At 39.5% G+C, this 27,519-nt stretch overlaps 1 protein-coding gene and 1 long non-coding RNA gene across 2 annotated transcripts in view; one reads left to right on the top strand and one right to left on the bottom strand.

The window, feature by feature from the left end:
- The window catches only part of atp13a3 (ATPase 13A3), a 39,459-nt gene that overhangs the window by 5,612 nt on the left and 6,328 nt on the right, over window positions 1-27,519 (top strand). The window contains exons 2-32 of the mRNA XM_020639264.3: window positions 4,896-4,978; window positions 10,426-10,512; window positions 10,614-10,787; window positions 10,871-11,113; window positions 12,037-12,107; window positions 12,339-12,422; window positions 12,818-12,887; window positions 14,405-14,539; window positions 15,195-15,267; window positions 16,066-16,197; window positions 16,371-16,553; window positions 17,807-17,964; window positions 18,834-19,022; window positions 19,329-19,390; window positions 19,879-20,029; window positions 20,224-20,343; window positions 20,690-20,707; window positions 21,105-21,258; window positions 21,366-21,486; window positions 21,727-21,851; window positions 22,544-22,704; window positions 24,154-24,282; window positions 24,425-24,504; window positions 24,689-24,731; window positions 24,843-24,952; window positions 25,083-25,179; window positions 25,286-25,358; window positions 25,519-25,696; window positions 26,626-26,804; window positions 26,897-26,985; window positions 27,174-27,254. Of these exons, the coding sequence (XP_020494920.2) occupies window positions 10,462-10,512; window positions 10,614-10,787; window positions 10,871-11,113; window positions 12,037-12,107; window positions 12,339-12,422; window positions 12,818-12,887; window positions 14,405-14,539; window positions 15,195-15,267; window positions 16,066-16,197; window positions 16,371-16,553; window positions 17,807-17,964; window positions 18,834-19,022; window positions 19,329-19,390; window positions 19,879-20,029; window positions 20,224-20,343; window positions 20,690-20,707; window positions 21,105-21,258; window positions 21,366-21,486; window positions 21,727-21,851; window positions 22,544-22,704; window positions 24,154-24,282; window positions 24,425-24,504; window positions 24,689-24,731; window positions 24,843-24,952; window positions 25,083-25,179; window positions 25,286-25,358; window positions 25,519-25,696; window positions 26,626-26,804; window positions 26,897-26,985; window positions 27,174-27,254 (3,534 nt within the window). The 5' untranslated portion in view covers window positions 4,896-4,978; window positions 10,426-10,461. The remainder of the gene's footprint in view (window positions 1-4,895; window positions 4,979-10,425; window positions 10,513-10,613; window positions 10,788-10,870; window positions 11,114-12,036; window positions 12,108-12,338; window positions 12,423-12,817; window positions 12,888-14,404; window positions 14,540-15,194; window positions 15,268-16,065; window positions 16,198-16,370; window positions 16,554-17,806; window positions 17,965-18,833; window positions 19,023-19,328; window positions 19,391-19,878; window positions 20,030-20,223; window positions 20,344-20,689; window positions 20,708-21,104; window positions 21,259-21,365; window positions 21,487-21,726; window positions 21,852-22,543; window positions 22,705-24,153; window positions 24,283-24,424; window positions 24,505-24,688; window positions 24,732-24,842; window positions 24,953-25,082; window positions 25,180-25,285; window positions 25,359-25,518; window positions 25,697-26,625; window positions 26,805-26,896; window positions 26,986-27,173; window positions 27,255-27,519) is intronic.
- LOC136179401 (uncharacterized) lies at window positions 15,275-19,936 on the bottom strand. Its single transcript, XR_010666525.1, has 3 exons — window positions 19,807-19,936; window positions 16,029-16,168; window positions 15,275-15,508 (listed from the first exon to the last, which is right to left on the bottom strand). It is a non-coding gene; the product is annotated as an uncharacterized lncRNA (long non-coding RNA).

Here is a 27,519-nt window from a genome sequence, read left to right as displayed (position 1 = left end):
TTGCGGTTGTGTGCTGTTGTCTTGCTACTTCCGCTCAGTATGATTGAAATGTTTATACAATATATTTGTTTTTTCTTGGAAAGTTAAGGAGGAATTGTTACAGTTATAGTCTTTGTGGTGGTGACTGTCCAGACATCAGAGGAAGGGCAGGTGGACAAGATTTTGTTAAAGGCCAGTATCAGAGTGATAAACAGACTGATTAGCCCATGATGGGGAACAAAGCTTGACCATAATGCCCCCTGAGTAGCAGGGGAAGTGATAAAGAAAGCACATTGAGTGCAGAGTATGATGGCAACAAAACACTTTCCTCCGAATGCTTCCATGAATTATAGACCTGTGTCATTAGGTCATGGTTCATTGTTCATGTTTTCCTTTTTGTCCCTATGGTGAAGAACAGGATTCAAAGTGAAAGGAGTATATGTCTAGTCTAAGAAACCCTGGAGTTTGGCTTTGGTTCAGGTTTTTGTAAAAGAATATTTATATAATGTGTCTGAGCAGCCTCAATAGATCTGCCTCACTTCAAGTGATCCTAGTTTTGTAAAAATGATATTAATTATTGTTAGAGTCATGCTAGGGCTGCACCATTTTGGTCAAAAGGATAATCATGATTATTTTATTCAATATTGAGATCATGATTAATTATTCATTTTCAGACCCCTTTTGTGTATTTATTTCAAAATCACATATATCCTGCTACTCACCTATTGCCAGGGCTGGACTGAGACGAAAAATCACACCTGGCCTCTTTGCCCACACCAGGGTCCAAAATTAACACCCGTCAAGCCTCAACTGCGGGTAGATTTTCCCTTTGGTGAGTAAGTCTCAGGTGGTTATCCACCCACATGGTGGGTACATTTTTGTACCCAAACTCGTGTATGAAAATATGCTGAGTTTCAAGTGTGTTTGGTGTAGCTGCAGCTTCTTTCTCCTGCTCCTCCGTCTGAATTTCAGAGCTTCACAGGGGCGCAGTGACACTCATAAACATACACCGATGCACATGTGCACACCAAACAGGAACACCAGCCACCACGTGCCACTATTTCCTTTTAGTGCAACAGTACACAGTTAATCTGTGATCCGTAAAGACCTATTCTTTATGGTTGGTTTTGCGCGGGATCCCGTCAGTTTGACTTTTGTCACTTCACTCTCTCTATGTCTGCTTCTATCAACAATCAGTAACTTAACTTTTGTACCATCATCCCACAGCCTGATACAGGCAGTAAACCTCTCCATACAGTCTCTGTTGAACAGTGCTGCGTTCTATTCAAACTCTGAAGATAAAGTGCACACTGAACGCCAATCACCTGTTTGACTTACCCCTGCAGAGGAGCAACCAGTGATAAGAACGTGTCTGCTAAATAAACGGTCTAGTCATTTTCTATGTTTAACATTGTCAAAGCTTAACCGAGAGCAAAACTTTTCTTTGTCCATCAAAGCAAATTTATTCTTCACAGATGGATTTTTCTTTTGTGTTTGTGATACTGAAGAACTCAGACTGCTGAGGCAAGCCCCTTGATCTGCCCCTGCAGTCTGAAGTTTTTCAATATCACAAACACAGTGACGGTGCTGGAGAAGAGGAAGAGAGAGAGAAAGAGAAGGAGAGCATACAAACATAAAACTTTGTGTGTCTTGTGTTACTCTGTGTGACTCTCAGTTCCATTTAACTGCACATAGACACATTTTACCACAGAACACGAACTAAAAAAAATCAAATATTGAGGCTTTTCACTGAAATCTAGAAGTTGTTATAATAAAGTGATAAAATGAATTATTTTCCACAGAGTAACGGTAGTTTTCTCTAATGAAGAGGACAGGCACGAGACTAATGTCTGTAAGCACAAATAAATGAGTTTTGGTGTGAATATATGTTTCAAATATTCAGCATTTGGTTTTCATTATATTAAACTGTTCTGTGACAATACACTCAATATAACATCAGTAGTCACTAAAATTCTTTACCCTTCTAATTGATCCTCGGCCAACATTGGGCTGCACATTTTAGTTGTGCGATAGCAATGATGTCACTGTCTGCGGCCATCGAAATAGAGAGTAGTGTCCAAAATGTTTTTTTAATTTTAGAAATTGTATGACACATAAATGTTCTTCCCATTTTCTAGAGAAAATGAGGTGACGATTAAGAATAAAAAAAGTAGGTTACATAACAAAGACGATATGTCAGTTTGCCTGGAAGCATTGCTTCTTCATCAGAAATATTAATGTCTGTGTCTGTTAAAGAGATATTTATTGGAGTTTAATGTTAATACTTGACTTAAAGCACTTGTTGAGATGGAGAGACAGAGCTGGCAGTGTGGGATGGGATCATAGTGGATTGAGTTTTTTCTGGAAACATTGAGTTTAATCACAGGCTACGTTCATCCGTCACATTATTTTTACATGGGTCCAATCACATTGAGAGGAGTAACCTCCCTGCCTCCCATTTCATATTTCTCTGGATTTGGAAAAGATATTCACTGAGAATATTCATGTTTAATCTTGTAGTTTGACAAAAAGATCAACAACTGCCTTTTGTATTTTCTTCCCTAAGCCAGCTTTGCTTATTAATACAATGGCAGACTAATCAAATGACAGACAACAATGTGGCTTTAGGCTGGGCTGAAAGATACTATAAATATCACTGATGTCATGCTTACTCCTAGAGGCCCCACAGAGGGTTTCTGTTCTCCTTAAAGGGATAGTTCGGTATTTTTGAAGTAGGGTTCTATGAGGTACATGTCAGGGGGTCACTAGTTCAATGTGAATTTTCCTGATTATATTGTGCTGCATTATCAAATTAGCTCATTTAGGCTTTCTGCGGAAATGGGCTGGCAAGAGAAACTCCGGATAAAGTCAGAGTGAAAATTTGTATGTTAACGTACACATGTGCAGCTCACCCCAAAATCTTAAGCAGTTTTTCAGGAGTTTTGTGAATTATGCTTAAGAGACGGATCACAGTGCTGGGTCAGCTTCTGAAAATGACTTCAACAAGGGGTTGACTCGAGGCAAATGTACGTGCTGGATGTAGTTATGCCAACCCAATCACAAGTTGAAAACCGTACTGGCATTCTGGAGATGCATTTCTCAATTGACAGAACAGGACAGTGAAATGCATAAAAGACGTTCATGTTCTACTGAAATTAAACAAGTGCCCTTAAATTACATAAATTCGAGTAAATTATTTTATAAACGAGTAAACTTTCTTTTGGAGTGGCAGGAGGTCGCAATGGGGTGGCGGGCTTCTACTCCAAATGAATGCTAGGGGAAACATTGGAGTGAAAGTCAGGAGGAGTCACCTGACAACTCGTCATATCTCAGCATGTGGTCATTGTTCATGGTTATTTTCTGCTCATGGTTAGCTTATCATGTTGACCCCTACGCTATCCGGTGCGTCACTGTGGGAAAAAATGACTCAATTGAAGCATGAAATTATCAGGGTCACAAAGGACGGGATTAGCAACAGAGGACCCTGTGAGAACGGATAGATCAGAACTAAAGATGATTGGAAAACAATTTGTTCACCTTCTCCAGTGTGGTCTTATCCATAATATTATCTCCCTAAAACTGGATGTAGTGTGTCGCAAATATAGCTTTATTGTTTGACTGGTTTACTTCAAACTGAACTTCAGTTCATTCTTTACAAATTATTCCTTAAAAATTTTAAATCTTATTATAAAGTTGTTCGAAAAAGAGTCGTCTGTATCAAATGAAATGATGGTCAGTGGTCAAAGTTAGTGTACCTCCTAAATCTTGTGTTTTACTGGGGACCCCATTATTTATACAGGGTTTCCACCTCCCCAAAACAAGCTTACCAAAGCTGTTTCAAACATGCACAAAGCTCTGAAAAAAAAAAATAAATAAAAAATTGTGAAAAAAAAAAAAAATCTGGGTTTGTGACTGCAAACGACCACATTTTTTACCCTGACTTTACAAAGATTTTTTCCTGCCAGCCCCCGTAGTAAAATTTCCATGTGAAGTCAAGGCGAGCTGATGTTAGAATGCAACAGGTTATATTCAGGAAAATTCTGGACCGGGGGTGATGACGTTCATATCGGTGCAGACTTTGTGCTTTTAATGAAACTGCATTATACACTTTCTGCTCACCTGATCTGATCTTTTCAATTTGTTCATTGATAGTGTCAATACGTTCTATTACACATAGCATTTATATTAATGTTAAAAAAAAAAAAAACTCATGATAGCTTCATACTCTGTGGCTTCATCTGCAACATCATGGCTTGCCCTCTCCTACGAGTGCATGTGTGAAAACAGTCCAAGTCATAAAAAAGGGTAAAAACTTGGAATACTGCAAGTTCTTGTCCCAAAAACGGCCTCATACTGTATTTGGTGAGGCTCTGGACTGTGAGCTCAGCTGCCCCTTTCTTTAACTCATTAGCTGAATACAGACACTTATCCAGAAAACTCATGCCTGTATAAAGTAATGTAGTGACTTGAAACGCAGAGAATGTTTGGACAGAAATGTTTTAATAGCTTGTCACCTGGGCAATTACTTCAAAAAATCAGGTGAGCAGACTTTACAGAAAAATGCAACACAAGGGCAGGTGTAGAGGTTTCATGATGCTAAGGAAAAGAAAGAAATGGTGGATCAATATGTCAAAGCTTTGTGTTTGAAAGTCAAATTCTATTCAGCTGAGGGTGGTAAGCCAAAGTCTATAAACATGCATGAGTGGTATGCTCTCAAATTAACGCGCTGGTCTTTGCTTCTTCATTATGCTTAGCCTTAACGAAGATCATCCATTATTGTTTCAGTCATAACAAGTCCTCTTCCCTGTAAGATTCCTGTCAGGTCACCTCCAGTTTCTCACAGTCAATTCACTGGGGAGACTAAGTCTTTGAAAGCTTTGTGTAATGTTCATTGTTTCTATGTTTTTCCCCTGCAGGGTTCCAGGTTGGTGTGGTGAGAGAGCAAGCTAATTGCAGGGAGGAGGAGACCGCCTGGGGCATCTTGTCCCTGGCTCGCAAGGTAAGAGAACACAAACCAACGAGAAACTTTAATATGTTCAAATCTTCCAGATTGCAGAGACAAAGGATGGCTCGATGAGTTATTGACCGATTTGCTCACATTGTTTTGTTCTGAGCTGGAGTGTCTTCTATTTTTGTCCAACACTGTTGAGCAACATTTAAGTGATCTGGGCTTTTTAAAGAGTTTACCTCAGAAATGTCATCCAGAATATATAAAAAAAAAAAAAACACACATTACTGGTAATTCTTCTTCTGTTTCCCTTCCCTGTTTTGCACAAGTTTACCTTGATAAGTATCACTCCACTTGTCTCCGGCCTGAGTTAACTTGTAACATATTGATACTTGAGCCATGATCGGAGTTAGCTGGAGCCTCTCTGCCCTCTAAGTATTAACTTCCCAGCCTGTAATTATGGATCCATGTGAGTTTTTCTGAGGTTACAAAAAGGACTGCCTCCAATTACTGGATCAAAGATCAGTCTGTGAGTTGAGGAACGAAAACAAACTCCAAACAACCTTCTTAGGGTGGATATAGTTAAACTGAGTGGGAAAAAAATAAACCAAAATGTTCACCTTGCTGTTTGCTCCAACACATTCAGAATCCTTTGTGGTTTAGTTTTTTAGCATTGTTGTTGACAGTTAGTTGCCTCTGTCCAAACTGCGCTAGTAAAATTTATTAACAAATACTTGTTTTTGCATTTTGTTTTTCTCTGTTATGTGGCATGGTGTACTGTAAACAATGTTATGTATAACATTATTCTTCTACTCTGGAATCAAAACTATTTCTAATATATATTTATTTAAAGGGGCTATATGTAACTTTCAAAAATACTGCGTTTGTAGCGATACCGCATGGCCATTAGGCGAACTGCACCAGTAACCTGTTGCTCGCTCTCCCTCGCTTGCTCGTCATATGTGCTCGTACGTACACAAACGAGCATCATCATTGGCTGCGAAACACTGGATATTTACCGGCATAATGTTTACAGAGGAGGTAAGTGGTCATACACATGTGAAAGTCTGTGAAGGAGTCTGTGTGTCTGTATTCATTCTCCATCCTACAAACGACAGTCTCGGCAGGCACTGTCAGGAGTGTGTGACGAGTTTGTCCACCTTTGAGAGCTCCTAGGGTGGATAGAAGTTTGTGGAAGGCGGCCTCTGGCTGTGGAGGTGAAGACCGGGAGTGTGCGATGAGTTTGTACTGTTGATCTCTGTAAGCGGAGCGGAGTGAGGAGGACGGAAAATACGACCCGGGGAAAAATTATATACAGGCAACACAGATAGACAGTGAACATCTACTTTTTCACATCAGTTAACCGTTCGCTTATTAATGGGCGATACAAAACGATTTATACATGTGAAAAGTTACATATTGCCCCTTTAAATAAATGTGAGGAGTAGTGGAAAGAGAAACCTTTAGGTCCTAGTTGCCACTGCTTGATATCTGAAGAAATTAATTTAAAACAATATACTGAAAAAAATGTTGGTGACAGGCATGGTAATCTAGTCAAAGAATGTCAACATGATGCACTGATGTTTGCATTTCCAGTCATATCACAGAGTTGGGAGGGAACGTTCTTGTAAACTGCACCCAGCGCCTGCCTAGCGCCGGCCAGGGGGCTGCTATTGTAAAATACTAGGAAGGGCTTGGTCCTAAGCAAAATATCCAGCGGTATGCCAGAGAAAAAATCCAGCCAAGTGCAGCTGCAGATCAAAAACAGATTGTATGTGTATGGAGATATGGGGGGGGGGGGGGATAAGTAGGCATTGTAAGGTAGAAGTAGTGGCCGTATGGGCATCATGTCTTGATACAACTTGCCACTGGTCTGATAGTTCAGTTTGATGGTTCTAACTCTCCCTCTGTTTTTGTAACTTCAAGTGTTTTCTGCGTATTCCACCTTTGTGTGTGTCTTTTTGTTTTCAACCATTTTTCATTTGATGTATTAACACTTTGAAAGGCATGTCTGTATCCCCATCTGACTTTTTTGCTTCAAACACATTGTGCAAACACTGCACAGATAAAGGCCATCATTTTCTGCTCTGTATGCAGCTCTGAATCAGTGTCAATAGACAAACTTGTGCAGTTCTGTGCCAAAAAATGAAGCAAAGCCTATTGGTGTAGTTGCAGCGTCTCTAGGCTATCCAGCTCTTTTGCTGTCTGCATGTCAGAGCGTCTATCCCGTATACTTTAAGTTAAACAGAACACCGTCCATGATCTGTGCGTTATATCCAAACACCGAAGATGCAGTGTCCACTAAATGCACGCTTCCCTTTTCACTTATATGCCGGGGCAGTTCCACAGAGGAGCAGGGTGGTCTGTGCACTGCTACCTTTTTAATAATAAAGTCAAGCAGTACTACATTTACTGAAGTTCTGTACTTAGGTACATAACAGCTTTCATTACTTGTGTTTAGTTTTCCCTTCAGCGTTTTTTGTGTGATTTAGTTCAGTCACACTGGTCTTGTTATTTTTATTTTATGAAGTAGGCTAAATGAAATCATTCATAAAGCGTTCATTATTTGTGTAAATATAATAGATTATTACTCTGTTGAAATGGCATTTCATATAGTGAAGAGAGCTAATGACTCGTTAATGACTCGTCATTCAAAACTGAGGACTTTGGACTTGACTTGAGACTTTCATATGACTTGTAAAGCAATGTCTTTGTCAGCCTCTGCTTCAAATGAATAAACTTAACAACTTTAGGTTAATTAAACATCCGTTCAGTTATTTTCTTGAAATATGCCCCTGCATTGTTTGCTTGTTGGATAGTTAATTTGATAAATTACTTGTCTTTATGCATGCCAAGTTTTACTTCTATAACAGAAGGATGCATAGTTGTAGTGAACTCTGGATTACGTGGGACATCCCTACTAGTCTAAAGTCCTTTGCACTTTTAGTTAATATTACCAACGTAATTGCAATTTTCTTTAAGAACATATAGTCATGTTCCATTGTAGAGGCCTGGATAGGATGTCACAAGTTTCCCCTGAAGCCCCGGAATAATCCCAAGCAAAACTGATTTACAGAGCCACAGAGACAGTTTGTCTGCTGTTTAACTGGTGATTCTCTGGGCCGGCTCATCTTTTGACCCACATGCCCGTCTCTGCCAGTGTCAATGCAGAACTTACAAACACTCACACGAAGTGACAGCATGCCTTCCTTAGCAGCTGGCCGGTCCTCAGGGACAACTGAGAGGAGGAGATGTGGACAAGCTTGATATTGGGTAACCCACACATCTGATGACTCAGTTGGTCTGTCTGTGTGCGTGTGTGTGTTGAAGCTCTTAAGAGATAAACTCAGGTGTTCTTAGGTCAAGCAGCTGTCTGGGAAGAGCTGTGCATTCTTGAAGTTGGAAAATGTCACATGTGCTCCAGTGAACTATTAACCTCTGTGAGCTTTCCTGCATTTTGTGTCCACAGATGGTAATACTGTGTCTCATCTCATTATAGCAATATAGAGTTAAAGGATTAACACTGGGTTAAATATGTATTAACAGAGTTCAGTAAAACATTCAATCCCTGCTGAACCTGTTTGTAATTAAAGTCCTATTGTCGAAAGTGCAGTTGAACGTATCCTCAGTACATGTGCAAAACTGGAAAAGTTTTCTATCTCATGCTTAAGACCCTGAGAGGGATATGTTTGACATATTGCTTTGTCATTCACCTCCAGTTTGTGAGAGTGATTATACCTACTGACAAGTATTCTCTTCCTCTGAGACTGATCTTATCAGGCACAAAAAAAACAAGGGTTTGTGTCTTTACAAGAATTTAGAACAAAACATGTGTCTTTTGAGGACAAACAGCATGAACATGGAGATCATTGTTTCTAACACAAGAAAAATGATCCTTTATTCCCTGAAACGATTAAGCAATTTAACACTCGGTTGAGGGCTTTGTTACTTTTTGCTTACTAAACACTGCCTGTTATTTTAATGAACTTGCTGGATTTGTCAATTGTATTGATGATGGAAGTGGAACACACCTGACTAGATAGTCTCTATGTTTTCTGTTGCAAAATCCTGGCTCATTCAAACATGATACAGGTATTCATTTATAAAAGTATCTAAATGATATTCACAACAAAAACACCATATTGGTGTGATAAAGGGTCTATATGAGAAGGTGACGCGTGTATGCTGGTCGAGAGTGGCGTGTGAATGTTTTGAAGTGCAAAAACAGGGCCAAAAGGCAACTGAGAAAAATACTAACACAGCCATGCAACACACTGCCTGCAGGGAGAGAGCAAGAAATGAGAGTTTTATTGTCCGAACAGCTGGGTAACAACAGGTATTACCAGAAGGTACTGATGACACCCTGTCAACCTATTAAATTAAAAGCACACTGCTAAACAGGCATCACATTTGGGAATCATAACCGTGTTATAAATTATTTGTTTCAGTCAGGTGGCTACCTTCAGTTGCTGAATCTTCATTGCACCATCACCATCCTTATAGACCCACTTTGCCTTGTTGGACTTTGTGATTTATTCATGTACATTTGCCTCACTGTACGAATTGTTTAATTGCTTTTATCTGTGAAGCACTTTGTAACAGTGTACTGTGTTTTTAAAAGTGCTATCTAATTAAAGTCTTACTTACTCAAGGAGCATATGACACTTCAAAATCTGAGATGCACAGAGCACCGAAGGATCAAGTTTAAGTCATTACTTTTGTTTTTTTATTACATGAAAGCCACTTTGCCAAATATATCTAAACTGATTTCTTATGTTTGCCTTCTCTAAGTTCAAATATGGTATTGAATAATAAGTCAATTCTGTTGATTCAATGGTCTCTTAATATCAAGAAGATCATTCAAGTTTATTATTATGATTTAAAATAACATTTTGGTCTAAAACTTTTAAATTGCCAAATAAATTGAACCCAGGCACTAAAATAACAAAGAAAAGTTTAAAGCAGGATCAGCAGTCACACTCGAGTACTACTTACTTGATTTGGTTTCTTACAGTAAGGCTGATTGTCGGACACTTCAGTGTTTTAACCTGATGTAAATAGTCAGTAAGGTGTATGGGGCTGGATGAAAGGTGTTTAATCCAATTGCAATGGTCACCACTGTCTGGTCACCCTTTGGCTCTTCACCAACAATGTCACACTAGATTTTGCAACCAGATTAAATGGTGATTGGATGCAGATTAGTGTTTCCAGATTATTCAGGTCATTAACCCCAACAGCAAAGTGTTTTATTTAGTTTTCATGATTTTACAACCAGAGGAATGCAGTTTTTTCCATAAATAAAAACAATGAAAGATGGTCCGGGTTTTAATGGCTTTCTCCAAACAGTTCACTTTTGCATCAGAATTTTTGAAAGCATCTTGCAACTCAACCCTGGGTGTCTGACCCTCTGGTGCCGAGGAACTGTTTTGGTTGTCTTTTTAAGAGATTAAATGTTTTCCCATACAGGTCACCCTGACATTTGTCTCTTGTGTTTGCAGTGACTAAGGCAGGGGCTTAGCAAACTGTTCTGCAGCATGGAGAAAGAAGACCTGAAGGTCCTCAACAAAGGGGAAGAAGAGGAGATGGTATGCTTCTGTCTTATTCGACATCAGTCCCAATGCTGAAATCTTTGATTTCAAACTCATCAGAATGCACTGCCATTTTTTAAAAACCATTCAACCTTTAGGAGCTGCAGGGCTACCGTCTATGTCGTTGGCGGCTGGCCCTGGTGGGCATCGGGGTGCTGTGTACAGGGGGCTTCCTCCTCCTGCTGCTCTACTGGATGCCAGAGTGGTGCGTCAAATCCACCTGCACCCGTACCACAGCTCGAGATGCTAAAGTCGTTTTGATGCGTTCCACGGTAGGTTGCAAGTAGAACAGAAATAATGAATCGACTAATCCTTCATAGTCCACTACTCACCTTGTTTGTCTCTGTTCGCTTAGGATGAGTTCCGGCGCTGGTTCCTGGCCAGGGTTCGAGTGATGCTGGCCCCAGGGAGCAACCCCTTCCACAGCCTGGACACCCAGACCACCTCCCCCTCCTCCCTGTCCTCCCCTTCCTCTCCCTCCCACCCCTTCTCCTCCCATGCCTCCCCTCCTCTGGCCAACGGACATAGTCCCCATCCCTCCGATGGCAGCCCCGCTCAAGAGCTAATCAGTAGATTTTCATACTACCAGCCCATACAGGTATTCACATACAAGCACGTTAACACTTTGAGGCATATCTTAAAGTGGCTGCCAGACCTACATCTACTGCTATTAGTAATGTATATTTATACACCATGTTCGTGATATATTTGTGTAACCATGTCACATAAAGCCGATTTCTTCCTGACGCATCAACCCTTTTCACACATACGGAAATCTCCTGAAAAACTCCGGAGATTTGGCTACCCGGAGGGGATTTAGGCTATGTGTGAACGCAAACAGCCGCATTTTTCGCACGGACTTTACCCAGAGTTTCTCCAGCCAGACCCCTAGTATTTTTTCCACAGAAAATCCGAGTGAGCTGATGTCTGAACGCGGCCGCATATACTCCAGAGATTTCAACTCGAGCTCACCTCGAGCCAATGGGAAGAGAATGACGTTTATATACAGTGGCCAGCTAAAGTGTTTGCACGCGACCACTACGATCTCCGTGCACGTAATTAAACGGCTCCATTATGTTTTCTGTTCGTCAGTATGTTGTTCTCCACTCTTTTGTGGATGTTGTCATTCCATTGGATTACACATAGCATTGATATAAAGGCAAATATTCTCATTATAACATTGTGTAGCTATTTCCGCGTTGTATTTTTACGTCACGTCTTATGTCGGGAAATCCCCCTCCCCCCCTCCCCTCTGACAGGGTAAGTCCCCAGCTGTGAGGAGCATATGTGAACGGCTAGGTTGTGAGAATCTCCGGAGAAGTCCTCCTGTAAATATCTAGATATTATCCGGAGTGCATTTGTGAAAACGGCTCTAGTCATACGGCTCTAGTCATACGGCTCTATCATTTACTGTTTCCTGCCTTTTTTAAGTTTGTGCTAACAAAAAAGTATAGGTGATATGTTTTATGAAGGTTCAAATGTGTAAGACAGCTTTGCTTCTTCTCTCTTCTTTTCCCTCAGATTCGTTATTTTACCTTCCATAGCACAAAGTATTATTGGAACGAAGAGCTGCAGAACTTTGAAGTTTTAAAGTAAGCACTCATTCATTTTCCACAGACATTTTAATGGGCTATTTTTAATCTGCACTTATTCTGACAGTAAGCCAAAATGACCTTGGGTTTTATTGAGCAGTCTTTTTGCAGTGATACGTCACAGTATACATCAATTACAAACAAGCTTTATTAAACGTTGCACGTATGAATATGTGACTTAAAAGTGTCATCTTTGTCCAGTGCTTTGACCTACATCTATTTCCCACACAGTGGCCTGGAGGATCTGCAGGTCAGCTGCTCCACCCTCCACTCTGAGCACAGCGCAGGCCTGACCAGGAACCAGCAAGAGTACAGGTAACAGCTGACAGCTGACACAACTTTGAAACAGCCTGATAGGACAAGGGTCCTCAGGCCTATAAATCACATTATTCTGTCTTGTAATTTAGAGCACCAGCAATTTTTGTAAGTGTTCAGCGCAATGTTTCCATCCTCTATGATTTGTCAGAACGATACCAGTCAGGGATCCCAATGTGTGGAAGACAGTTTGGATACATTACAAAGACTATTTACACTATGAAGAAGGGAAATCATGTTTAAATACTGTTTAAAACTAATACTTCATACCCTTGACCTTCAATGGTACAGTTTGTATGTCTCACTGCTGCCCCTTGCATGCATGTTTATGTCTGTTTTCATATGGAGTTGTTAACTTTACTTGGTTCATAAATGTCTCTCTCACCTCTTGTCAGGAGATTGTTCTTCGGAGTGAATGAAATTGCAGTGAAAGTGCCTTCTGTTTTCAAGCTGCTTATCAAAGAGGTAGGGTCCAGTGTGCATAAACAGCAGTGTTGTTATGATGCTGTACCTGGGTGATGGAAGGGGCGGGGGGGGTCGTACCTTATTTGTATAAGGGTAGGATATTTATTAATAAAAGGATAGGATATAAACTGTACACAAAAACCCTTATTCTGCTTCGCTTCTTCCCTTTCATTCTCTTATATGTTCTCACACACGCACACAAACACACACACTTACACACACAAACTTTGAACTAGCCTCTAATACTTACACACAGCGGCTTGACCCCACCTGCCCCATTCTGTATCCGGTTTATTTTTTGTTTGTGTCTTCTCTTTTTTACAATATTTATCAGCAGTACATTTGATAATGATGCTCAAATAAGGTTACTCATGTTTTGAAATGTTTCCATAGATACTCCGTTACCACAACAGGGGATCTGTGTATGTTGCAGGCTTGTTGATGATTCAGCGTTTCACAACATTCTTCCTAAATTAAACGCGCAACACACATTGGCAGCAAGCAGCTGCAGAGAAATGATAAAAATGAGGGCATAAGAAGCATCAGTTAAAACAAGAGACCTCACACCTCAAATCGGTGCATTCACTGGAGGGAAAATGGCCAATATACTTGGCACTTCTGAGTAGGTGCGGGAAACACTCAACGGGAAACACTCAACAGAGGGAAACACTCAACAGAGACACATGTTTCCTTCAATAAAATGCATCATGTCAACTTTTGCGCTCAGCCCAGTGTTTTTGAGATTTCTTTAGACAAATTGTAGAATTGGGCTAATGCCCCTGATTTAGTTATTTGGACTTATTTTTCTGCAACTTGAAATAATAACTTGATCTCTGATCGATTCATGCAAACCATTATTTATGCAAGGCATTAGTCACTTCAACCACCAGATCTATTTTTGAAACACAAACACCTACTTGTGTACTTAAGCCGTATAAATAAGTGCACATCTGTTCCTCTGTTCTCGGCATACTTAATCAGTTTTATCGCTCATTTAATTAGGTTTCAGTTACATTGTCAGTTTGATCAGACTTTCTCTTTCTCTGCCGGTACATATATAGGAGAATAATAAGAGACATTTACAGTTATATACCTAATTTTTAAAGGAAACAAGTTTGGATATCCATTTAGTAAAATTCCACAAGAGAACTGCTGATTCATGGTAAATACAAAACTCAAGCTTTTCTGCTGACCTGGCCATGTACATTAAGCCTCAACCTGCCTCAGTGGTCACTCTTTATTTACATATGCATCTCATTCATTTGCACCTTAAACACTGATAAACATCTGAACCTCTAGTGACATCAGCCCTTCTCTCGCTACATAAGTTAACATCTTGAGTGGGAATCATGCTGACTTATGGGAACTTGAACACCTCTGCGTCCTGACAGTGTCTTAATTATGTCCTTATTGATATATCTGTTTATAAAGTAATTGTTATTCTACTTTCAAGCTCTCATCTTTGCAATTGCCAACCTAATCTCTCTCTCCCTCTCTCTCTCTCTCTCCTTCTGCAGGTCCTCAATCCTTTCTACATCTTCCAGCTCTTCAGTGTGATCCTGTGGAGTGCCGATGAGTATTACTACTATGCTGTGGCCATTGTTTTCATGTCGGTCATATCCATAGCTACCTCTCTGTACACCATCAAAAAGGTGAGCTCCACAGAAAGTTGGGACTTTTTGTGAATCCACAGCCATTTATTAAACAAGTTGCCCTGGAAAGAAACGAAATAGGTTCTTATTTGTGCATATGTTACTTGCAACTATGGAACTTCTTAAGCTACAAGTGAGATGTCGTCTGATCCGGAAGATATGTTCCTACATTTTGACGTCTGTGTGGGGCAACCTGCTAGATTTAAATGAATAAATGTGTGTCTGGGGTATTGGTATTTTCTGACAGGATCATCTGCTCGTATGAGACTTATGAAACATCAACTTAATATAAATGCCTTTTTTAAAATGAACTCGGATCAGCTTCCTAAGAAATTAACGTTCTGCTGCAAAAAACCACATGCCAGAAATTCCTTAAAACAAATCAAAGGAACTTAAAATAAAGAACAGTTAACTGTTACATCAACATATCAGTAACTTTAAGTACACAACATTCTCAACCCTCTAAAAAACACTACAGTAACTAGAACAGCAGCAGCCTTGGAAAAGACCATATCAGACATTTTCACTGCCTCTTCTTGTGTCTAGTTCAGGGTTTAAAGGCTCCTCTACACTATGTCTACTACTCCTAGCTTTTAAATCGACAACCTCAAAAGTTCACTCTTTAAAAGATTATATTTGTTGTTGTTTTTTTCAGCAATATGTCATGCTTCATGATATGGTGGCAACTCACAGTATCGTCCGTGTGTCTGTATGCAGGGCCAACAAAGGTTTGTTGATTTCTTTATAATTTTTGATTCTTTAATCAGGGTTAAGGGTTAGAGTTTCAGTCACTTCAACATTAAAACACAGCAAGTACTACGCTGAACGGTTTCCTGCTTTTGTAAAGAGTGCTTTCTATACAAAACCTGACAGTAGACAGTTTCTGCTCCTGTGTTGGCCCAGACTCAATAACAAAGTCACCCTGCTTTGGCTGTCCTCCAGAAGGCTGCCAGTATGGGACAATGCAGGCTATGAGAAAGAATGAACAATGTGTGTATTAAAAAAAAGTGGGTGTAGCTTATTTATGTGTTGGAAAGCATTCTTTAAACATTCTCTACATTGCTTTTTCATGTCTGCATGCCTTTTAAAGGGGATTGTTTCTGCAGAGGTGATGCATTGATATAAACTCTTACATTGTTTGTCTTATCAGCTGTTGCCAATTAAAATACATTTTTCTGAGGTAGCCGAGGAAAATAGTTAAACTTCAGTTTAAAAAAAAATGCTGTAAGCATTTGTACTCCAGTTATATTTTTGTCAGTGCATTCACCTACTGATCTGGCACTCTGCTTGTGATGCCTCAGCTTTTTTTCTTGCTGCCCAGAGAGCTGTGAGTATTAAGATGTGCTGAACAAGACTCAGGGGCTCTGACACACAAAATATTTATTTCCTCATCGCCCCCACCATCTGCTACTGTTGGCTCCATTTCACCTTTCTCCACACTCCTAATGTTCTATCTTCTTTTCAGTGACACACACTTCTGTCCACTTACCTTTTTCCTCCTCTCCATTGTACTTTCTTCCTGGCAGATATCGAGGAGATCATGTCTACAGATCTTGTGCCTGGTGATGTTATGATTATCCCCAGCAATGGGACCATCATGCCATGTGACGCCGTGCTGGTCAGCGGCACCTGCATCGTCAATGAAAGCATGCTCACAGGTTAGTAAATATAAGAAAAAGTGTTTATCTTGTTACACAGGAGAAACACTGGTGGGATGCCCAGTATGTCTGTAGATGAATTAAGCGATGGACCTCAGGAGACTCACAACATCAGTACACTCTTTCTGTAGAGCTCATAGCCGTCTGTCCTAACATTAGTCTAACCCTGATAGGTGAGAGTGTTCCTGTGACAAAGACCAACCTCCCAAATCCTGAACCAGGGGAGAGGAGGGAGGAAGCTGACAGTGCCTACAACACAGAGGAGTATAAGAGACACACACTCTTCTGCGGCACCAATGTCATCCAGACCCGTTTCTACACAGGAGAACTGGTCAAGGCTGTTGTGGTCCGCACAGGTACGTGTGTGTCTTGTGATATTCATTAAGAATTGTTCAAGTTAGAATGGTCTCTACATTGGTGTACAATTTCTATGATGCTTTATGCAGAAACTTTGACAATGAAACAGTTAGATCATCAATTTTGTAATTTTTAAAAAATATATTTATTTAACCAGGAGAAAACTCTAGGAGTTTCCTGGCCCAGACAAGCAGCAGCACAGTAAATAAAGTTTCTGACAAACAAAGAGAAGCTATATGTACAAACAAAGAGAAGCTATACGTACAAACATAATGCAAAATAGGTGAATACATTAAAAGACATGAAACAAGTAAAACAGCAAATATTTGTCAAAGTCGAGTACTTATTAATAGATCAGGCACAACATGTCCCGATACCTGAATCCAAGTCGTTAAAAATACACTGAAAAGCATCTAATGAGACCTTTTCCCCAGTTCTGTTCTGACCTTTGGAACAAAGGGTAAGAAAAGTTCCTGGGACCGAATATTATTAGTACCTGTACTCTTTCAACTAATGTAGGTCAGAAGGTACGAGGGGAATAGACCTGAAATGGCCTTCTCAATAAGAATATGCCAGTGTTTTAGTCTCATGACCATCCAACATGTGAATACAGTAAACAAAGAAGACTTAAGGCTATCAGTGATGAACCTCAAAGCTCTGTGACACACCGTGTCCAGTGAATGTAAGCCTTTAGACGAAGTTTGCATATGAAACACATCACCATAGCACAGATGTAAAAGTGGCAGCAACCAGTCTCTTTTTAGATTAAAAAAGAGGCAGGATTTGATTATGGGGAAAAAAGCCCGGCTTCCATATTAACCTTTTTACCAGCTGTTGAATGTGAGGAGTAAAAGAAGGATCAAATTAAAATGCCAAGATATGTCTGTGGAAATTTTCTGTGTACCCTGAGAATGCAGATTGAGAGCAGGATTACGGAGCAGGATTAGTGGCTTGGATTAAGCATTTGAAAACAGTATAACTTTTGTTAGTAGACTGACTGGAGAAGCTATTTCCATTTAGCGTGCTGTGTTTTGCTTCAAACCAGCAACAACAATGCCAACGATATTCCAAAGATGTGATCCAGTAAATACAGTACATGACTTATCAACATTAAAGTCATTTTTAAAACAATTCTGTGACCATTTAAGCCTAATTCATAACAGTTCAGAGACCTGAGCCTCAGTCAGAAAATAATTTAAAATCAAATATTGAAAGCTTCTCACACTTATTCATAACAATTTTTAACCTCCAGGTTTCAGCACAGCCAAAGGCCAGCTGGTGCGCTCCATCCTTTATCCAAAACCCACCGACTTCAAGCTGTACCGTGATGCCTACCTCTTCCTGTTGTGTCTGGTGGCTGTGGCTGGAATTGGCTTTGTCTACTCCATTGTCCTCAGCATCATGAACAAGGTAACGTAGGAGGCCATGAATGAATTTATAAAATGACATAACATATAACGTACCTTGAGACTGCTAGTGAGTGCAGTGATTAGAATGGGAGTGCCAATTTAAGAAAATCTAATTTTAAACTGCCCTATTCTTGACTATTCAGAGACTCTGGCTTTCTGTGGATTGACCAACACAATACTTATAAAATGTATCAGAACAATATATGGTACTGCGTCTGTAGACCAATACAAAGCAATTGTAAAAGGAAATTAATGCTAGTCAATCCAAGGGATTATTTTTGATCACAAATTTCCTTCTTCAGCAACTTTTCTTCTACATTTGCAGTACATGGTCACACACACTCAAGCCTTTAAACTTCCCAGAATAACCAAAGTTTAATCTGTGCACAATAAAAAAACAGCTCTCTAGGGAGGAAGCTTGAAACTGAACCAAATAGATATTTGCCCACTAGAGGGCAGAATCACTACAAAGCAAACTAATAATGAGAAGTGGATGGCTGTTCCATAACTAACAGAATGGAAAAACATATCTGAAGCAGTTTTTTGCAGAGGAACATTAACTGTGTTAGGCATTAGTTTCCCCTTCTTTATAAAGCCTGTTGTATGATTATAGTGTTGTTATAGTAGGATTATCATCAGACTTTGAGGATCAGCCATTTTGGGTCCATGCTCTGAAAGTGCAGAAAAACACCCTGTACCAAGCTGTTCAGTTCAAACTGGCTCCTGTTGGCTTTTGTTTGGAAATGCCTCTTATGTGATTCTGAAATCTGGACTGTGAATCCCATTTTTAGGAGTGCTGATTCAGGGCTCAAAAAAATTGTCTAAAATGCAAAAGTTTCCTGATGTTTTTTTCAATTCTGCCTTCCCCAGGTGCCAGCCAAGACCATCATCATTGAATCTCTGGACATCATCACTATCACTGTGCCACCAGCGCTGCCCGCCGCAATGACAGCTGGCATCGTCTACGCCCAGCGACGACTCAGAGACATCGGCATTTTCTGTATCAGCCCACAGAGGATCAATATCTGTGGACAAATCAATCTGGTTTGTTTTGACAAGGTGAGTACTAGCATCTCTTTTAGCATTGACCTTTAGACAGTACATGCATAAATGTAGACAACATTGGATATAACTTGGTAAAAAGTACTATGACTATTTCTATTTATTTTTACAGTTTGGAGAATGCTTTGAGGAGGATGAATGAAAACTGTGTTTGCATGTGTATTAATGATGTTTTGAAGTTAGTTTATATATATCAGTATTTACTTCTGAAGTTACCCTAAATTGATTGTACCTGTCTTAGTTGTGTTGCTACAAACGACAAGAGTAAATAACCAGTTAAATGTACTTCCTGTGTAATTACAGACTGGAACTCTGACAGAAGATGGGTTAGATCTGTGGGGAGTTCAGAGGGTTGAGAACGGAAGGTAAGCTCGTCTGTTCTCAGATTTATGAAGCATCAAAGTAATCGTGGTTAAGACCATTTTTACCTTAAAGATCTCAAGTCACTGTTCTGGTTTAGCCATTGCTGAGATTGTGTTTTCTGAAGCTCTCCTTTCTCATTTCAAATCAATGAAAATGCTGAATTAAAAACAAAAAGCATAAGGATGAATTAAAAATTGAGAAGATCTTCAACCTACCTCTTACCTTAAGAGTCCTCTTACAAACTGAATAAATGCTTTTGGGCTGCATGGGGACTCCTATGGGTGTTGATCAGATTTTGTAATGTGCAGGAATATTGACTTTAAGGATTTTTTCATTTAAGAAACTAGTTATTGATTTTGTGTGTGTATAGTATTAAGGAAATCATAAAAACACATTTTAAACAAGTTTAAAGATTCACCTTTTCTCCATGTATATGTCCGAGTAAAATGGGTCCTTTCTTGTCCAAATCCTGTTTCTCCTGCCCCTACAGTTTCCACTTGTCAGAGGAAAATGCCTATAAGGAAAACCTTGTCAAGTCCCAGTTTGTGGCCTGTATGGCCACCTGCCACTCTCTCACCAAAATAGACGGCCAGCTGTCTGGAGACCCACTAGACCTAAAAATGTTTGAGGCCACGGGCTGGGTGAGCTGTTCTCTATCAATACAAAAGTGTTTTATCGGTCAGGACAGAAAAGTGGGAATCATATTAGAGTGACCACCCTAAAAGTGTAAAGAGTGACTGAAAATCCCATTTCCCATTTTTCTGCAGTTTGTTACAGGGAGAAAAAAAATAAATTATCTCAACTATGTTTTCGATTTAAATCTTTGTCTGTTCAGCTCCTGGAAGAGGCCACTGAGGAGGAAACAGCCCTCCACAATCGTATCATGCCCACTGTGGTTCGACCCCCAAAACAACTGTTGCCCCCGGAGCCAGCTGCATCACCAGACCAGGACATGGTATGGACAAAAACCTAGTGGCTCCGCAGTATAATCACAGGATTTCAGAGTCAGGGAAAAGTCTGAAATGTTATAGTTAACACTTTCTTATCATTGCAAACAAATAAATTCAAATGACACATAACTAATTAATAGAACAGAGCTGGTGTGAGCGTTGTATAATTTGTTTTGTAACTGAAAGGTGACAAATGATTTAGAGGTTATAAGCTGTAATCTAAGCAAAAAAGTGTGTCATAAATAAACACTACCATCATAAAATAACAAAGGCAACATTACTTTAACACTGAATGACTGGCTTATAAATTCCCCACTGACTCATCCCACTGTTCTCTGTTTCTCATTCTAGGAGTTATACGAGCTAGCCGTAAGTATTCTGCCTCCCATATTCACATCGAAAGGGCAGCTCAGTTCTTAGTAGTGAGCATTTATAGTTGTACAAGTAATGTTGGCTAGAATATTAAAATTAATGTTTTTTTTCCACTTGACAGCATTTTACAAAGGTGATTGAAATTGTAAAGTTTCAAATCAATTTGTTTGTAGCTCAGGGAATTTGTTTATGTTTTAGTTTGAAAAAATAAAGTTGAGATCTAGTCTGTATAATTTGTTTTTTCTAAACATGTCAACCAAATATTTGAGTCTCCAAATATCCTTCTAAAAGTCATTTTGTAGCTAGTCAGTAAGTAGCATTATCTTCTCTTTCACACAGAAGATAAAGACTTTGATGTGTTTTTCTTTGCGTCTGTGTGGGTGTGCATGTGCAGACAGCGTACGAGATCGGTATTGTCCGCCAGTTTCCCTTTTCCTCAGCACTCCAGAGGATGTGTGTGGTGGCTCGTCTGCTGGGGGAGAAACGCATGGATGCTTACGTAAAGGGCGCACCAGAGGTGGTGGCTAGTCTTTGCAGAAAAGACACAGGTTAGCAGTTGATTTTACAAAATCCACACAGGTTAGATATGTCTTCTTTTTTTGCTTTCTATCGGTCTCTGACTGTTGTGATTTTATATTTCTCTGCCTCTTTGCAGTGCCAGAAAACTTTGCGGAGGTTTTGGAGGGCTATACCAAGCAGGGTTTCAGGGTCATAGCTCTGGCTCATCGTCGACTTGAATCAAAACTCACCTGGCACAAAGTCCAAAATGTCAACAGGTGGCAGACTTTTTAATTTAGATAATATTATTTCTCATCTTCATTTTACACTATACAGATACTTGTTGCAGCTTTAATTGCAAGCTGTTAACCACAGAAACAATTTATATTTGAAATGTTTGTTTATAGTCATTTATAAAGCTAATGTATATGAGAAGCACTTCTATTTTCTTTTTTTGTCATAGACATTCTAAAATATGTATTATTTACTAATATGTGTTGACTTTTCTTTTAAACAAGGGATCACATCGAGACAAACGTGGAGTTCCTTGGTCTGATCATCATGCAGAACAAGCTCAAGGCTGAAACCCCGGCGGTTCTGCAAGACCTCCGCCAAGCACACATCCGCACTGTCATGGTTACCGGTTAGTCCACAAATCTTAATTCATAACTGTATCTATATAGTCTCTTAAAACACACAACCACTCACTGAGACTACAAATAGAAACATAATACATAATGAGTCTGGTAATCTGTTTTTTGCCACTAAAGATATTTTAATCTCTCTGGTATTCAGTCCGCTCTACCTGTAATCTCAACTAATACCTGTTTCTAGGTTGCTCAGTGTGACTGGCACAAACTAACTCCAACATGTACGAGAGGATTGTAAAAACCTCCTTGCTTGGCTTTCTCTTTAAAATCTGACTGTTGGAAGTTGCTACACAAATCCTAAAATGAAAGACAGTCCTTTAAAAGACCTCGTACATTGGAGCTGAAAAGGAACTCAGTAACCCGTGACAAATGTATGATCTACTCACAGACCGCCTTACCTACAGAAATAATTACTGACATTATTTTGAAGGATGGGACTTAAGAAAAATCTTAAGTTTTTAATGTGTGTGTATTTGTGATAAAGTGACTAATGTCTGACTTTGCTGGATTTTTTAATACCAGCATGACAAAGGTCAAATGGAGCAAGGGCAATAAGCTAAATTCATTCTACTTCCCATAAACAGCTGGTATCAACATAACAAGAGTGAGGCACATCACCCTTGATATTTCTTATGGAGATGGAGAGAAAGTGCAAAATAAGAGAGGTCCTATACTCATATTCCAGGTGACAACATGCTGACCGCCATCTCTGTGGCCCGAGACTGTGGGATGATCCCTCCCCAGGACACAGTGATCATTGCTGATGCCTTCCCTCCACATAATGGACAAGCTGCCAAGATCACCTGGCGATATGCTGACAAACCAAGCAAGACACCTCGCCTGGAGGTGAGGATTTGAGGCAAATGGGAATAGATTGCTTGCACAAAATAAATAGAGAGAAAAAGCATAGCGAAAGAGCAGCCTGCAATAAGGCTTGCACAATCACACAAACACAGTACAAGGCTGCATTAATGCATACACATTCATACACGTACGGGACGGAGAGACAAATTCAAGCATGTCGATAACTAAATGTTTTCCCTGGCACCCAATCCAAACTCAACAAGATTCCCATACAGTTGCAATCAAAATTATTCAACCCCATTGCAAATTAGGTTTATTGGCTAAATTTACAAACTTTCAGCTGCTTGCAATGAACAAATCAAAAAAGCACAATTTACATAACACAACTAATAATATCAGTGGTTTCTCTAAGTTCAACACAATATGTCACTTTTAATGCCTGCTGCAGTCTCAAAATTATTCAACCCCTTTATGACAAGCATCTTTAGTACTTCGTAGAGCACCCTTTTGCTGTTATGGCCTGCTGCAAACGTGATGCGTAGCCAGACACCAGCCTTTGGCAGCGTTCCTGAGGAATCTTAGCCCATTCCTCATGGGCGTCCTCTTTCTGCCACGTCCAGGTAGTGTAGCCACAGTTCCTTTTAGCTTTAAACTTGCGAACTATGATTCCAACTTTTTCTCTAGGAACATTTAGTGCCTTTGCCATCTTTTTGTATCCTTTTCCTTGTTAGTGCCAGACAATGATTTCTTCTCTTATCTTATCTTTTTGGACAATTCTCTTGATTTAGCCATGTTTCTCACATGCAACCAATTGTCACTGTCAACAAACTCCTTGTCAGACCAGGTATTTGATGTGTTTCAAGCACACCTGATGGAACTAATTGAGCCCTTGATTGGTTGCATCAAGTGTGCTTGAAACAACACTCAATTTGCAAATGTGTGCTTTTATGAGGGATTCTATTCAGGGGGTTAGATAATTTTGACACTGCAGTATTCTTTTTACTTTACTTTTTACTTCTTTATAATTGTTTGGTTTGTTCATTGCAAAGAGCCGAAAGTTTGTAAATTTTGCCAATAAACCTAATTTGCAATGGGGGTTGAATAATTTTGATTGTAACTGTATGTGCTTTTAGTTGTTGGTCAAAGAACTGACTAAAAGTTGGGTTGAGAAAGCATTTCCAGCATCGACAGTTCTTCAAAGCCCACTTAAGTAACCAATGGGTGACGCCACTCAGGCTTCTTCCACTATAATTTACAGATATGGTCTAAAAACAAATATGTAGAAATGACTAATGTTCCAACAATGCCAATCATTTTATATCATAATGAGGTCCAATAAAACAAGTCAATATTAATACTAATAATACTAATAATATTGATTATTATGGAATATCAAAATCTTGAATTGTTGTGACAGTCTGACCAGTTGGTTTAACAAGAACGTACTGTCTGAGGATAGCTTTGTATTTAATGTTCTGCCTCTTTTAACAGGAAGTGACAATCAGTCTGGAGGATAATTTCCACATAGATGAGCAAAAACCACAAGAGCTGTACCACTTTGCCATGAATGGAAAATCATTTGCTGTCATCGAGGAACATTTCCCTGACATGCTTCAAAAGGTACATTGATCTCTTAAATGAGAGTAGACTTTGTTTCCAGCATTTCTGTGTATTATACTAAATAAAAGTTGCTGCTACATCTAGAATAATCTCCCTGAATCCTTATATGTCTGTTGAAATGACGGTGCATTCTGTTTTGTAGCTTGTGCTGCATGGGACAGTGTTTGCCAGAATGGCCCCTGACCAGAAAACCCAGTTAATTGAGGCGCTGCAGGCTGTCGAGTAAGTGATTTAGTCAAATAAATGATGGAGCTATACTATTACATCCAAAGTACATGATCATGCTACTGAGAGGCTTGCTTAAATGATGAGCAGCAGCTTAACTTTCAGTTAGATTTTTATGATCATGTTTAAAGAATAATGGATAACATTGTTCACACTGTCACTGCTCTTTATTTGCCTAAAGCTACTTTGTGGGGATGTGTGGAGATGGAGCAAACGACTGTGGGGTATGTACACACACTTGTTAAGCAATTACTAGTTTTAAATCAACAGTTAAAAATGTACATTAAGATATTGACATGTGGTCATATTTAGTGATTCCTACTTTCCTCACTCAGGCTCTTAAGAGGGCTCATGGTGGCATCTCCCTGTCCGAGCTTGAGGCGTCTGTAGCATCTCCCTTCACCTCCAGGACCCCCAACATCTCCTGTGTACCCAGCCTCATAAGGTATCTTTTCCTTAGACCAATTTAGACTAATTAGTAGCGCTAGAATGTTTTTTTTTTTTGATGTACTAATGACGTACTGTTCGAGTTCTATGTTGCATAGAGATGACTCAATGTTTACTTATTATTACAGGGAGGGGCGTGCTGCTCTCATCACCTCCTTCTGTGTTTTCAAGTTCATGGCGCTCTACAGCATCATCCAGTACATTAGTGTCACTCTCCTCTACTCTGTAAGTATGCTGCTGCTACCACAAGTGAAGATAGAACACGTTCAGGGACTTCACAGAATTTACTCTACACACTGATTTATACTGTGCTGTCGTTCATGTTTCTTAGATCCTCAGTAACCTTGGAGACTTCCAGTTCCTTTTTATTGACATGGCCATCATTCTCGTTATTGTCTTTACCAGTAAGTATAAGAAAAAACTAAATAATTTGTTTGTTTTTTTAGCCTATGGTTGTTTGCCTTGCTTTGGTTTATCTTAATCAATATCTTTATTTAATGCCTCTTCACCTTGTCCTCTTCTCTGCCAATCTTCATCATGCTCCCTTCCTCTTCTCCTCTTCAGTGAGTTTAAACCCAGCGTGGAAAGAACTAGTGGCACGTCGCCCCCCATCAGGTCTGATCTCAGGGCCTCTGCTGTTCTCTGTGCTGACCCAGATCCTCATCTGCTTGGGCTTCCAGACCATCACTTTCCTCTGGGTCCGACACCAGCCCTGGTACACAGTCTGGACACCGCATACAGAGTGAGTACCTATTAGAAACGCTCACCTATGCCTCTGCTGCTCTACAGCTAAAAAAAAAAAACATCATAATATAAATGTTACCTACCCTGTTTCTTCAAATAAAAGAAGATGGTCAAATAAAAGCAGCATATCCAGTATAAGTGATGGTTTACACACCCAAATTTGCCTCTCACATTATATGAATGCCAAAATAAGCACAATGCACTCTAAACAAATCCTCAATATAATACATTTAACATTGTAAACATTCAATTTTCATCACATTTTTTTTCTCTTCCAGACTACTTGTCTTGGGTGTTATTATACAATTTCTATCTCTGAGTGGATGTAATAATGTCTGAGCCAAGTTATACTCTGTAGTAATATACAAGTGCCACAAGATGGCGATAGCTACATTTCAAGGGTCTCATTCAAGCCTTCATATCACATTCTTGCGAATATGTCATGACAAAGGCTGTTTAATACAAAGAGGATACTTAGTTGTATTCATGGCATGTTTCCCTAATTCTAACAGGGAAATGGTTAAAGGACAGCATCACAACAAAAAAGATAAGAATTCAAACAGGCTTCCTTTTTAAGTGAAACAAACGGGTTTATTTTTTTAGAGGAAACTATTAATAAAGGTCTGACCCTTATGCAAGCCTACTTCAAATAACCGCACCCTCTTCAGTTGATGTAAATAACAGCCCATTTCCAGAGGACAAAAGAGGAACAATTACAGAAACAATCCACAAGACATACAACAAAATAATAGTGACACACCAAAACAGGCAGCAGCCCCGATGTGAGGATTTGCTGTAGCCTTCCTGTTAAAATAATTTGATATGTTCTAATTAACTGTCACTTCCATGTCTCATTTCTATATTATGATGACGCCGGACTGAATATTTTATTTTCTCGTTTAATAATTGAACTCTCGTCTCACTTAGTGTCTGCAACCACTCATCACACCTCAATGTCTCTGACCACAACGACACCGAATTGGACGACCACAACATCCAAAACTTTGAGAACACCAGCCTCTTCTATGTCTCCTGCTTCCAGTATCTCATCATTGCCATCGTTTTCTCGAAAGGAAAACCTTTCAGACAGCCGAGCTACAAGAACTGTAAGAAAACCTGACTGATTTGACACCAGTAGAACTGCTCTGAGTTACAAAGTAACTTTTCATTGTTATGAACTTATTTGTCCCCTCCCCAGGGCCTTTTGTGCTGTCTTCCTTCTTTTTGTACGTTTGCCTGCTGTTCATCATGTTCTACCCTGTCCAAAGCATTGATAAGTTTCTAGAGGTAAGACTCGTTAAATGTAGGACCAGCAATCAAATCATTCATATGAAAAACATGTACCTTTACTCCGCTCTTACTCAGTTTTTTTCATGTAAAATATATTTATTTTTTAGAATATTGATATAATTCAAATGCTGTTTTTGATCTCTGATGATCAGTGTTTGAAAGTCTATCTCTCTCACTCTGAACAGATTGTGTGTGTCCCATTTGAGTGGAGAGTTAAACTCTTCCTCATCATCCTCGTCAACGCTGCTGCATCTATTTTGATGGAGGTAAGACACACCCTTGAACCTAAAGTATTAATACATGTTTTTTTTCCTTCATGTCCAGTTTTTGTTTTTTCATGCAGTGTGCTCATCTTTGTTTCATTCAGCTGGACAGCAGGATCAATCGTGTTCTGTGGGAAACAAATATGTGTATATTATAAGAGGCGAGCTTTAGAATATGTGAAAGTTAACAGTTTATGTTTGACTGCTTGAAGCTACTTTTGAGTGATTTCTGCTTTTTTGGGGCTTTTGAAATTCCCTAAAGCAGCAC

The sequence above is a fragment of the Labrus bergylta genome, chromosome 6, assembly GCF_963930695.1.
Source record: "Labrus bergylta chromosome 6, fLabBer1.1, whole genome shotgun sequence".
Classification (NCBI taxonomy): domain Eukaryota; kingdom Metazoa; phylum Chordata; class Actinopteri; order Labriformes; family Labridae; genus Labrus; species Labrus bergylta.
The sequence above is the reverse complement of the archived record's forward strand: the minus strand, read 5'-3'. Positions and strand labels throughout refer to the sequence as shown.